Here is a 12410-nt window from a genome sequence, read left to right as displayed (position 1 = left end):
GCCAGCTTGTCCCTCCCTCTCTCTGGCGCGGACTTGATCCTTCCTCCCTTGAACAGCCTTCACCGACTGTCCAGCAAACACATCAGAAAAGTCTGGCGAGCTTGTCTGCTTCACATATACCCCTTCCCGCAGACATCACCATTCCTCCTAGGAAACCGGCTCTCCCACGGCTTCCCACGGATAACAATCATTTCCCCTCCCATCCCCAAAACTTCGTCGACGACTCGATACTCTCAGTTTCCCGGTTCTCCTCCCAGCTCCGTGTAACTGAGCATTCCAGCTTCCTCTCCAGCTGCCCATCATGCGTCCCGAAGTCGAGCAAGAGCTTGCCCACACGCTCCTTGTGGAGCTCCTCGCCTATCAGTTCGCCTCGCCCGTGCGGTGGATTGAGACCCAAGATGTTTTCCTCGCCGAGAAGACCGCCGAGAGGGTGGTAGAGATTGGTCCCGCCGATACTCTCGGCGTCATGGCCAAGCGCACCCTCGCCTCCAAGTACGAAGCCTACGATGCCGCCAAGTCAGTTCAGCGTCAGATCCTCTGCTACAACAAAGACGCCAAGGAGATTTACTACGAGGCCGACCCCATCGAGGAGGAACCAGAGGTTGCTGCCGCCCCGTCGAGCGCGCCAGCCGCTGGTTCTTCCGCCGCTCCTGCGGCTGCTGCTGCCCCCGCTGCAGCGGCTCCCCCCCCTCCCAGCGCCGGCCCTGCCGCTTCCGTTGAGGATGCTCCCGTGCAGGCTATTGACATCCTGCGAGCTCTCATTGCTCAGAAACTCAAGAAGCCTCTGGCCGAGGTGCCTCTAAGCAAGGCTATCAAGGACCTTGTCGGTGGTAAGTACTGAAAAGTTTTGCATGGCCCCTTGACCGTCAAAATAACTAACCCGTTGAATTCAGGCAAGTCCACGCTCCAGAACGAAATCCTCGGTGACCTTGGCAAGGAATTCGGATCAACACCGGAGAAGCCCGAAGATGTTCCTCTCGACGAACTCGGTTCCTCTATGCAGGCCACATTCGATGGACAGCTTGGAAAGCAATCACAGGCTCTTATCGCACGTCTGATCTCCTCCAAGATGCCCGGTGGCTTCAACATCACAGCCGCGAGAAAATACCTTGAGACAAGATGGGGCTTGGGCTCCGGAAGGCAGGACGGCACTCTGCTGCTTGCTCTCACCATGGAGCCTGCAGCTCGTCTGGGATCCGAGGCTGATGCTAAGGCTTTCCTCGATGATGTTACCCAGAAGTACGCTGCTACTGCCGGCATCAGCTTGTCTACTCCCCAGGCTGGTGCTGCCGCTGGCGGCTCTGGTGGCGGCATGATGATGGATCCTGCCGCTATTGACGCCTTGACCAAGGACCAGCGTGCTCTGTTCAAGCAGCAGCTCGAGCTCCTCGCGAGGTATCTCAAGCTCGACCTCCGCGCCGGCGACAAGGCGTACATCACCTCTCAGGAGTCCGAGAAGGTGCTCCAGTCCCAGCTTGACCTCTGGACTGCTGAGCACGGCGACTTCTACGCCTCCGGCATTCAGCCCGTCTTCAGCTCCCTCAAGGCTCGTTCTTACGACTCCTCCTGGAACTGGGCGCGTCAAGATGCCCTCCACATGTACTACGATATCATCTTTGGCCGCCTCAAGGCTGTTGACCGCGAGATTGTGAGCCAGTGCATCCGCATCATGAACCGCTCCAACCCCACTCTGGTCGAGTTCATGCAGTACCACATTGATAACTGCCCAGCGGAGCGTGGTGAGACCTACAAGCTCGCCAAGGAGCTTGGCGAGCAACTCATCGAGAACTGCAAGGAGGTGCTCCACGCCAACCCCGTCTACAAAGACGTTGCCGTTCCCACGGGCCCTCAGACCACTGTCGATGCCCGCGGCAACCTCAACTACGAGGAAGTTCCCCGTGCCAGCTGCCGCAAGCTGGAGCACTACGTTCAGCAGATGGCTGAGGGTGGCAAGATCTCCGAGTATGGCAACCGCACCAAGGTTCAGAACGATCTTCGCCGCATCTACAAGCTCATCAAGGAGCAGCACAAGATGTCGAAGACCTCCCAGCTCGAGATCAAGAACCTGTATGGTGATGTCCTTCGCTCCTTGGCGATGAACGAGAACCAGATCATCCCCAACGAGGACAGCCCCTCTAAGAAGCCCAAGCCTGGCAAGGTCGAGACTATCCCCTTCCTGCACCTTAAGCGCAAGAGCCTCCACGGCTGGGACTACAGCAAGAAGCTCACCGGCTACTACTTGCAGTCACTTGAGGAGGCCGCCAAGGACGGTGTAAGCTTTGCTGGCAAGCACGCTCTCATGACTGGCGCCGGTGCCGGTTCCATCGGAGCTGAGGTTTTGCAGGGCCTCATCAGCGGCGGTGCCAAAGTCGTCGTTACCACCAGTCGATTCTCTCGCGAGGTCACGGAGTATTACCAGTCCATGTACACCCGCTTCGGTGCCCGTGGTTCTCAGCTTGTTGTTGTTCCCTTCAACCAGGGTAGCAAGCAGGATTGTGAGGCTCTGGTCGACTACATCTATGACCCTAAGAACGGCCTTGGATGGGACCTGGACTTCATTGTGCCTTTCGCGGCCATTCCCGAGAATGGTCGCCAGATCGACCAGATCGACTCTCGATCTGAGCTCGCTCACCGCATCATGTTAACCAATCTGCTCCGCATCCTCGGCAGCGTCAAGACCCAGAAGGCCGAGCGCGGTTTCGAGACTCGTCCTGCCCAGGTAGTCCTGCCTCTGTCGCCCAACCACGGCACTTTCGGAAACGACGGTCTCTACTCCGAGTCCAAGCTCGCTCTGGAGACTCTGTTCAACAGATGGCACTCCGAGGACTGGGGTCACTACCTCACCATTTGTGGTGCCGTCATCGGCTGGACTCGCGGTACCGGTCTCATGAGTGGCAACAACATCGTTGCCGAGGGTGTTGAGGCTTTCGGTGTCCGCACCTTCTCTCAGCAGGAGATGGCCTTCAACCTCTTGGGTCTCATGTGCCCTGCCGTTGTCGATCTCTGCCAGAGCGAGCCTGTCTTTGCCGACCTCAACGGTGGGTTGCAGTTCATTCCTGACCTCAACCAGACCATGACCAAGCTCCGTAAGGACATCATGGAAACCAGCGAGGTCCGCCGCGCTGTCAGCAAGGAGAATGCCATCGAGAACAAGGTCGTCAACGGCCCCAATTCTGAGGCCCTCTACAAGAAGACCGTTGTTGAGCCCCGTGCCAACCTCAAGTTCGACTTCCCCAACCTCCCCGACTGGGAAGAGGAGATTGCTCCCCTCAACGACCGCCTCAAGGGCATGGTCGACTTGGAGAAGGTCGTCGTTGTTACCGGGTTTGCTGAGGTCGGCCCTTGGGGTAACTCCCGCACCCGCTGGGAGATGGAGGCCTACGGCGAATTCTCCCTGGAGGGATGCGTTGAGATGGCCTGGATCATGGGTCTCATCAAGAACCACAATGGCCCCATCAAGGGCAAGCCCGCCCCCTACTCCGGCTGGGTTGACGCCAAGACTGGTGAGCCCGTTGACGACAAGGACATCAAGCAGAAGTATGAGAAGTTCATTCTTGAGCACTCTGGTATCCGTCTGATTGAGCCTGAGCTCTTCGGCGGCTACGACCCCGAGCAGAAGCAACTTCTCCACGAGGTTGTCATCGAGGAAGACCTCGAGCCTTTCGAGGCATCGAAGGAGACTGCCGAAGAGTTCAAGCGTGAGCACGGCGACAAGGTCGAGATCTTCGAGATTCCCGAGTCTGGCGAGTACATTGTCCGCATGAAGAAGGGAGCCGCCCTCCTAATCCCCAAGGCCCTCCGCTTCGACAGACTTGTTGCCGGTCAGATCCCTACTGGCTGGGACGCCAAGAGATACGGTGTTCCCGAGGACATTGTGTCCCAAGTCGACCCCGTCACCCTCTTTGTCCTCGTGTCCGTCGCTGAGACTCTGCTGTCGGCCGGTATCACCGACCCCTACGAGTTCTACAAGTACGTCCACGTTTCCGAGGTCGGTAACTGCATCGGATCCGGTATGGGTGGTGCCGGCGCTCTCCGTGGCATGCACAGAGACCGCTACCTGGACAAGCCTGTCCAGAACGACATTCTCCAGGAGTCGTTCATCAACACTATGGCCGCCTGGGTTAACATGTTGTTGATCTCTTCTTCCGGTCCCATTAAGACTCCTGTTGGCGCTTGCGCCACTGCTGTCGAGTCCGTCGACATCGGTTACGAGACCATCATGGAGGGCAAGGCTCGTGTCGTCTTCGTCGGTGGTTTCGATGACTTCGGCGAGGAGGGCTCCTACGAGTTCGCCAACATGAAGGCCACTAGCAACGCTGTCGACGAGATGGCTCACGGCCGCACCCCTGGCGAGATGTCCAGACCCACTACCACCACCCGTAACGGCTTCATGGAGTCCCAGGGTTGCGGTGTCCAGCTTCTCATGACAGCCAAGCTTGCCCTCGACATGGGTATGCCCATTCACGGTATCCTGGCTCTGACCACCACTGCCACGGACAAGATCGGCCGCTCCGTTCCCGCTCCTGGCCAGGGTGTCCTCACCACCGCCCGCGAGCACGCCGGCAAGTTCCCCTCGCCGCTGCTTGACATCAACTACCGCCGCCGCCAGATCGAGCTCCGCAAGAAGCAGATCAAGCAGTGGCAGGAGTCCGAGCTCGAGTACCTCTACGAGGAGGTTGAGGCTATCAAGGCCCAGGGCCAGGAAGTCAACGAGAAGGAGTATGCTCACAACCGTGCCGAGCACATCAGGAAGGAGGCCGAGCGCCAGGAGAAGGACGTTCTCCGTAGCCTCGGCAACAACTTCTGGAAGAACAACCCGGAGATCGCTCCTCTCCGTGGTGCCCTTGCCACCTGGGGTCTCACCATTGACGACCTCGCCGTTGCTTCCTTCCACGGAACTTCGACCAAGGCCAACGACAAGAACGAGTCTTCTGTCATCTGCCAACAGCTCCGCCACCTTGGCCGCAAGAAGGGCAATGCTGTCATGGGCATTTTCCAAAAGTACCTTACAGGTCACCCCAAGGGTGCTGCCGGTGCCTGGATGATGAACGGCTGCCTGCAGGTACTCAACACGGGCTTGGTGCCTGGCAACCGCAACGCAGACAACGTCGATCCTATCATGGAGCAGTTCGACATGATTGTGTACCCCAGCCGCAGCATCCAGACCGATGGCATCAAGGCCTTCTCCGTCACCTCGTTCGGTTTCGGTCAGAAGGGCGCTCAGGCCATTGGTGTCCACCCCAAGTACCTCTTTGCCACACTCGATGAGAAGACGTACGAGGAGTACTCTGCCAAGGTTCAGGCCCGCCAGAAGAAGGCGTATCGCTTCTTCCACAACGGCCTGGTCAACAACACGCTCTTCGTTGCCAAGTCGAACGCTCCTTACACCGACGAGCAGCTCAGCCAGGTTCTCCTGAACCCCGACGCCCGCGTGACGGAGGACAAGAAGACGTCCACCATGACTTACCCTTCCAACTTTATGAAGGCATCTGAGAAGACGGTGTCGTCCACGGCGGCCAAGGCCACCCAGGACATGATGGAGGCTCTGGCCAAAAAGGTTGTCAACAAGAACAGTAATGTTGGCGTTGACGTCGAGGACATCTCTGCCATCAACATTGAGAATGAGACGTTCATCGAGCGCAATTTCACCGCTGGTGAGATCAAGTACTGCCAGTCGGCTCCCAGCCCTCAGAGCTCGTTCGCTGGCCGGTGGAGCGCGAAGGAGGCCGTCTTCAAGTCGCTTGGCGTGTCAAGCAAGGGTGCGGGTGCGCCACTGAAAGATATCGAGATTGGCAGGGACGAGTCTGGTGCCCCGTTGGTCAAGGTAAGCCACATGTCCCGATTCACATCGTCAAGGCCCGATTGCTAACAGTTGCCCAGCTCCACGGTGAGGCTGCCGCTGCTGCCCAGAAAGTTGGCCTCAAGGACGTTAGCGTGTCCATCTCTCACTCGGAGTCGCAGGCTATCGCCGTCGCTGTTGCGAACTTTTAAAAATCGGGTAGACTGTATGTACAATGCATTTCTAGTTCATGGGATATAGGCAGGCATGGGGGTGTTGCTTTGTTCACTTTGGTCGTGTTTTAAATAGAAACCTGGGAGTAAAGATTGCGAGGGCACTTTGGGAGGAGTGTCCCTTTGCGATCGTCGTCGTCGGACGAATTGACGAGTAATGCACGAGTAGGGAAACGGCGCAACAACGATGGAAGTTGGTTCCTCAATGCCACAATAGAATCTGTATCAACCACTGCCATAATGACTCTTCAACCTTGAAGACAAACCCCACTACTGGATGAGATTGTCGCGATGCAATGCCCCACGCTGGACGTGATTTGAGATATCCATTGGTTTAAGCCAAAAGTTGGTCAGGTCTCTGGTTACCCATCCAGACGGTTGTCGACAGTCGGAACACCAGGAACACATTGTAATGCCGGGTTTTTGCTGCACGCGGATATCTGTTAAGCCCATCTGATGGATTAGACGGGATGCTAGAGGAGATGCGGACATGTTGGGGCAATCGGGCAGGCATGCACGAAGATGAGGGGAGAGGGTGATTGATTGCGCTTCCTAGTTTGTGGGAAGGAGAGGAAAGGACGGATGGCGTTTCAAGCTTTGTAAATAGCACAGCACAGCACAGCACAGCACAGCATCACGAAATTGTATCGCAGCAACCCTGCGCAAGCGTTGGATTGTACGCGCTCGGTTCTTCTTCACGAAGGAAAAAAAAAAGGCCGTGTCCGTTTATGTTTCTGCCATTTGTCTTTTTTTTCTTTCCCCATCCCCTTGTTGTTTCTTTCCTTTCTGTTTTGGTGCGTTTCCGGCATTTCTCTCTCTCTCTTTTTTTTTTTTTTTCCTGCTCATGTTCGTGTTGTAAGCCAGCCGGCCTCGTGGCCATCGGTTCGTCTGATGGCAAGGGGCGGTATTGGTCTAGCCCTTTATGCGTCTTTCTCGACGGGGTGGCCCAGAGACAGATCTTCCGGTTTCGTTTTCCAAACTAGTTCAAAGGCCAAGGGTGCGGGAGCGGAATCACATAAGGTATGGTCAATACTGAAGCTGTCTTGCATTGAAACCAGGGAGGAGGCCCACCCCGGTCGATGACTTCTGAAACTTGGTTAAAGCTGTTGCCAACCAACGAGAGCCAACACGAGAAGTCAGAGAAGGGAGGTTGTGCATGGTCGGCCGGCACGGCATCTGGCCACTAAACCTCGTTCAGTGATCGACGTCTTAGAATGCAAGGGGGGGGGGGCACATTGCACTGCCATGATGACTGGGTACGGGGTGCACAATGCCTAGGACATGTCCTGTTGACTCGACCAATCAAAGGATAGAGGATGGGAACAATTAGACTACTGCTTTATGCATCGATGCATCCCCTTTCTTCTCCCCAGTGCGTTCCTGGGATTTCAAGGAGCTGCCACACCAGGGGGGGGAAGAGGGGCACTGACGTGTTGGTCTTGCACGGCCGGGCTTAAAGGAAGGTACGCACGTCGTATTGTGGCGCAAGCCAGGAGTTCAGATCTCGCTTTTTTCCTTTTTCGCCAAATCTCTGGGGGCCGGGGCCGTTGTCATGCAAGACCACGGGCTTAGCAATGTTTGAAGGGGTGGACGGGAGGGAGGGTGTAAAGCCTGAGAGGTATAAGGAAACAGAGGTTTCCAGCGCGCGAACGGGTTCATCTGGCTGGAGGGTTTCTATTTTACGTTGCTACCACTTGTGCACCTATCTACCTTCGTTTAATTTATTCTTTAGTCTTTCTCCGGTCGAACCTGTCTACTTTGATTGTGAGCGTCAAGAGTCACGTTTCCATCTTCTGTTGTTCTAATTGCCCGTCGAGAAACGCAAGTCCCAAGTGAAAACGATTCAACTCGGTTCGATAAACCCCCGGTTCCGCGCCTTACATACACATAATCGCGCCTGGTCGATTTCTAAGAGAAAAAGAGAGGGGGACAAGACAAGAGAAGACAAGACAGCCGACTGAAGGAGCCAAGATGACGACAGGCGCAGACAACATCAGAGGCCTCATGGGTAAGGGCGTGCCGCCGACGCCGTCCTTCTTCGCCATCGCCCGCGTTGCCACCCTCGTGCTCTCGCTCGCTGTCCTCGCCGCCAGCGCCTATTGCCTATCCCTGCTGGGCACCTACTCGGGCAGCTTCACCGGGCCGCCGGGCTTCATGCTCTTCGTTGTAAGTCTTTTCTTTTTTTTTTTTTTTCTTTTCCTCTCCCTGTTGTTACGTCCGCTCGTGTCCTGAGGAGGGCGTGTCCTGTCGGGAAGCCACAGACAACACAAACTTTCGATGCAAATGATTCCTAGGGGCTGGCGGTGCGGACTGGGAAGAAGAAGAAATAAAGAAAAGAAAAAGAAAAAAAAAGCACATTTATTGACACTTGCTTTCGTTAGGCCCTCTTCACCATCGTCGTCCTGGGCGGCGCCATCGCCGCAGAACGCTTCGCGCCGCACCTTTACTTCCGCATCGTGATGCTCGTCGGCTACGGCCTCACCTGCCTCTTCTGGCTGTCCGGCTGGGCGTGGTCCGCGAGCATCGCGAGGCTGTTCCTCGGCGACACGTGCATTGGGAGGACCTGCTTCGGGCCCACCGCCGAGGAGATGCGGTACGGCGGGAGCATGGCTGGCGCCGCGGCCGTCGGTGCCATCAATTGGTACGTCGTTGAACCCTCATGGAACTTGCCGCGTCTTGGAGCGTTTAACAAGCCGTGGCCGAAACGGGGATGGGAGTTGGCTAACTCGAAGATTCTTAGGCTTTTGATGGGCATTGTAGTGTTTTACTTCATCAAGGGGTGCGTCGCGGACCCCGACTGCTACGGCGTCGCGACGGGCCACGAGTCCGAGATGGGCAGCATCAAGGCCGAGCGCAAGTCGCGCCCGTAGGCGATCTATCAACAGGCAGTGAGCCGGGTCGGGGGTGGTGGTGAAAGCCAACCGCCAGGCCCGCAATACATGAGAAGGAACCGTGCCAATATGGGGAAAGTAATGGAAACGGCCATTTGATACATGGAAAGGGAACCGGGAGCTTGGGAACCAGGCTGGACTGGATAATGACGACCGGCGTTTTGGGTTTGCGAAAGGACGATGGATGAGACACTCAGACGTTGTCTTCTGGCTGTGTCGTTGCCCTTCTCTCGTCAGAAGAGAAATAATGGGGCCGGGCTTCGTTTGATGCATTTTGACGAGAGATACCACGGGTTTCTTTTGGCAGCTGGGCTTGGTAATCTTCAGGGTCTTTTGATGTTTCTCAAAAGGGGTCTCTGTTGAGGCTTTCTACAGTGACGTGGCTGAAGGCCGCTTTGTATAAACGTATTCGGTTTTGTCCACCATAGTCAACGTGAGCATTCATGGCGCATGTAGTCTGCTTCAAAACTAGTTTCTTCATGAACTAACGCCGATTTTCCAACTTGTTCCCTTACGGATCTTTATAAAAAACTTCCCATCATTAACTGGCATTGATCTTTCCCTCCCTTCAAGGCAAATCAAAAAGGCGGCCGAAACATATCGATATCCCGACAAGAACGGAAAGGGGACCAACCTCAGCTCTCTCAACCCCGCCCCCTTTTCAGCTCCGCCCAGCAAGCCCGCCAAACGCCCTTCCTCACGCCGTCACCGCCGCCTTCCTCTTCTTCCGCTTGGCCGCCGCCGTCTTGGTGATCCCCAACTCGTCGGGCCCGTCGCGGCTGAAGTCCGTGACGTCGACCCGGTAGTCCGCCACGAGGGCCTCGCGCACCGCCCGCGCCGGCAGGGCGTCCCACTCGCCCGCGTGCGCCCCGAGCGACACGGCCCGCGCCTTCCACCAGTTCATCTGGGCCGTCGCGCGCGAGAGCTCCTCGGTGCGGCACGCGACGGCGCGCTCCTTGCGGCTGCGGCTCCGCAGCGCCGCGGCGTTGTTGCGCCGCTTCAGGTCGTCGAGGCGCGCGGCCGCGAGTTTGTTGTTGTGCGCCACCGCCGCCTCGCGCTCGGCGCCCGCGGTCGTGTCGGCGACGGGGACGAAGACGCCCAGGGACCGCTTGGGCTGCATCGGAAGGATGCTGATGCGCGCCGGCGGGGCCCGGATGCGGTAGACGTCCGTGGGGGAGTCGGGCGCGGCGGACGGGCTCGGACGCTTGACGAACGGCGAGGGAGGTGGGAGGGTCGTCGACTTGGTCGTCGCGAAGATGTGCCTGATCTCGTGCTGGCGGTGGAACCGCTCCTCGGGGCCGACGGGGTCCGGGATCGGGAGGGACAACGAGAGGACGTCGGAGAAGCCGCCCGGGAGGGAGTCGGGACTGAAGATGCGCGCGTGGTAGGGCGGTTCACAGTCCGGGGTCGTCGAGCGGGAAGCCGTCAGGAATCCGGCCCAGGGGGCGGTGTGGCGTTGCCTGCGGGTGCTGGATCGGAGACGCTTGGCGACGGGGAGACCGTCGTGGGCCAGAGGCGGCTCGGCCAGAGGGTGTTCTTGGTGGTTCTGAGGGTGGTATAGGGGTTGGGATGCGCTCGGTGCCTGTTCATACTGGTACTGGTCAACGAAGGAGGGGGGTACGCTCTGGTTGAAATTATCCTCGAAGATATACGGGGCCCGGGGGCCGTCGAGAAAAGAGAAGTCGGTGGAATAGGGGCCGGACATCTTGATAGGGTCTGGCTATATTGTTGGCGGGGGTTTGCCTTATGGAGGGCACTGGAACGTTTGGTGACTTTCAACTGGAGTCATATAGTGATTAAACCGATGATGGGTGTCGATCGCTGATGATTTTGGCTATGACCCCTGGTTTTGTGGAGAGAAGATCCTGGCTGCGATGGTGAATCGTAATGATGGGCGTTAATGTTTTGTAGATTCGCTCAAACGATAATGCGCAGAAGTGGATCTGAGGTGATCTGTGATGAACCGCGCAGATAGGGGAGTAGTCGCAATAATGAGTGGCTTTATGAAAGATATTGTTCTCTCGCTATGTCTTGCGGGGTAGGGAAGATGACTTCAGTGAATAGGTTGGAGAAGTGTGGGAGGGGATGGAAAGGGTGCTTTTATATAGAACGCAGAGGTTGATTCAGGGTGAGCCGTGATTCACAGAGAGACATCGTGACTTTATCAAGCGAGTCTCAAGGTTGAGATGAAAGATCGTAATGCCCTCATTAGAGGTAGCGTGAGATCTACAGATCCCGCGTAACCAGTCGTGTGAATCGGCGATGGACATCGTGACTGACCCATGCAAGCCCAGGGTTGAGATGGAAGATCACGATGCCTTCAACGGGGGTCATGGGGGTAACATGGAGATTTGCTGGCCTCGCTCAACTCGCTCTCTGGATCAGTGAGAGACATCATGGCTGTCTCAAGCGAGTCTTGAAGCTGAGACGAAAGATCACGATACCCTTAGTGGGGGTAGCGTGAGGATATGAAGACCTCGTTGAACCAGCCACGTGAAGGGAGAGGTCAGGATGGCGGGAGTAATATCGACTTGAAGACAACAGATGGAGAGTATTTCGTCCATCAATGAGCTCCTTTACTTATGCGTTGATGGAAGATAGGTAAGAAAAAAACGCAAAGTTTCTAATAATTTAGCTTGCAAGTCAAAGTGAAAACATGCGAGCGAAAGAGAAGCAAGCGAACAACAGCAACGATTTCTTGATATGGGAATTTTTATGGCAGTTTCCCTGTGAATATACAAGCTTGGGTCAGCGAAGTGGACCGAGAGCATGGGAAGTAGAAGTATCGCCATATGAGCCTTTTGGCACCATGTATATGAGGGGCCTAGTGCCCATAGCCTCCTTGTAACCGCGCTATGTTCTGCTAATAGATAGACGAGGTAGACGGATGTCTCTTCCGATAAGTCCTGCCACTATTTTGCAGTGCTTAGGAGGGCATCTTTGATCATACAAGTCCCCCAAAATCACACATCGTCAGAAGGACAATGGCGTTGTAGGCCGCCGTGTTTCGACTTGGGATGATGGGAGCACACTTACAGAATTCCTTGGCGGTACTTTGACTTTCTTCTTATATCGCTGGACACCTCGTGTTACTATCCGGGCTAGGTTCCGCCCGAGAAGCCGGGGCGGAACAGAGATGACGTCGCCTGCGGGGCCGGCGTGGTCCGGTGCTGACCGAGACCCCTTGAGCTCCATGGCGAGCGACTAGCAAGAATAGAAAGAGGGCACATCAAATATCCACACGAAACATGTGCAGGCAAGATAGAAAACGTTCAAAATCTTGATCTCCATCTATGTAAGCTCGCCAAACAGGCTCTAATGGCCAAGCCAAACGCTCCCCACTGGATATCTCCCCATCGGCCGTTTCAGGCCCGAGCTGTATTTGATCATGCAATGCTATACCATCCTCCCAAGAAAAACGCCTTTGAAATCAGAAACCCCATTTGACAGAAGTCACTGGGTAGCTCGCCAGCGTGTCCCATCAAACCATGCCAGGAACAAATACAT

The 12410-nt window shown here is 56.2% G+C and overlaps 3 protein-coding genes across 3 annotated transcripts; 2 read left to right on the top strand and 1 right to left on the bottom strand.

Annotated features, from left to right (window-relative positions):
* Positions 1–301: 301 nt before the first annotated feature.
* On the top strand, positions 302–5991 carry LY79DRAFT_512846 (uncharacterized protein; the record flags this gene model as incomplete). The annotated part of the gene is made up of 3 exons (XM_060554423.1): positions 302–830; positions 894–5824; positions 5881–5991. 3 exons carry the CDS (start codon positions 302–304, stop codon positions 5989–5991), a joined length of 5571 nt encoding a protein of 1856 aa, XP_060415448.1.
* Positions 5992–7900: 1909 nt separating this feature from the next.
* LY79DRAFT_162466 (uncharacterized protein) lies at positions 7901–8983 on the top strand. Its single transcript, XM_060551155.1, has 2 exons — positions 7901–8178; positions 8394–8983. The coding sequence occupies exons 1-2, from the start codon at positions 7984–7986 to the stop codon at positions 8880–8882; spliced, it is 684 nt and encodes a 227-aa protein (XP_060415447.1). The 5' UTR covers positions 7901–7983; the 3' UTR covers positions 8883–8983.
* A 341-nt stretch (positions 8984–9324) lies between these two features.
* Positions 9325–10608, bottom strand: LY79DRAFT_629957 (uncharacterized protein; the record flags this gene model as incomplete). The annotated part of the gene is made up of 1 exon (XM_060562157.1): positions 9325–10608. One exon carries the CDS (start codon positions 10606–10608, stop codon positions 9601–9603), a length of 1008 nt encoding a protein of 335 aa, XP_060415446.1. The 3' UTR covers positions 9325–9600.
* Between the last annotated feature and the right edge of the window lie 1802 nt (positions 10609–12410).

This window comes from Colletotrichum navitas (genome assembly GCF_030913465.1).
Source record: "Colletotrichum navitas strain CBS 125086 chromosome Unknown LY79scaffold_21, whole genome shotgun sequence".
Taxonomy (NCBI): Eukaryota; Fungi; Ascomycota; class Sordariomycetes; order Glomerellales; family Glomerellaceae; genus Colletotrichum; species Colletotrichum navitas.
This window is presented reverse-complemented; position numbering and strand designations above follow the sequence as displayed.

Coding starts and splice junctions, on each gene's coding strand:
- LY79DRAFT_162466 (XM_060551155.1), top strand. CDS start 7,984: ATGACGACAGGCGCAGACAACATCAGAGGCCTCATGGGTAAGGGCGTG. Junction 8,179..8,393: donor CGGGCTTCATGCTCTTCGTT/GTAAGTCTTTTC, acceptor TGCTTTCGTTAG/GCCCTCTTCACCATCGTCGT.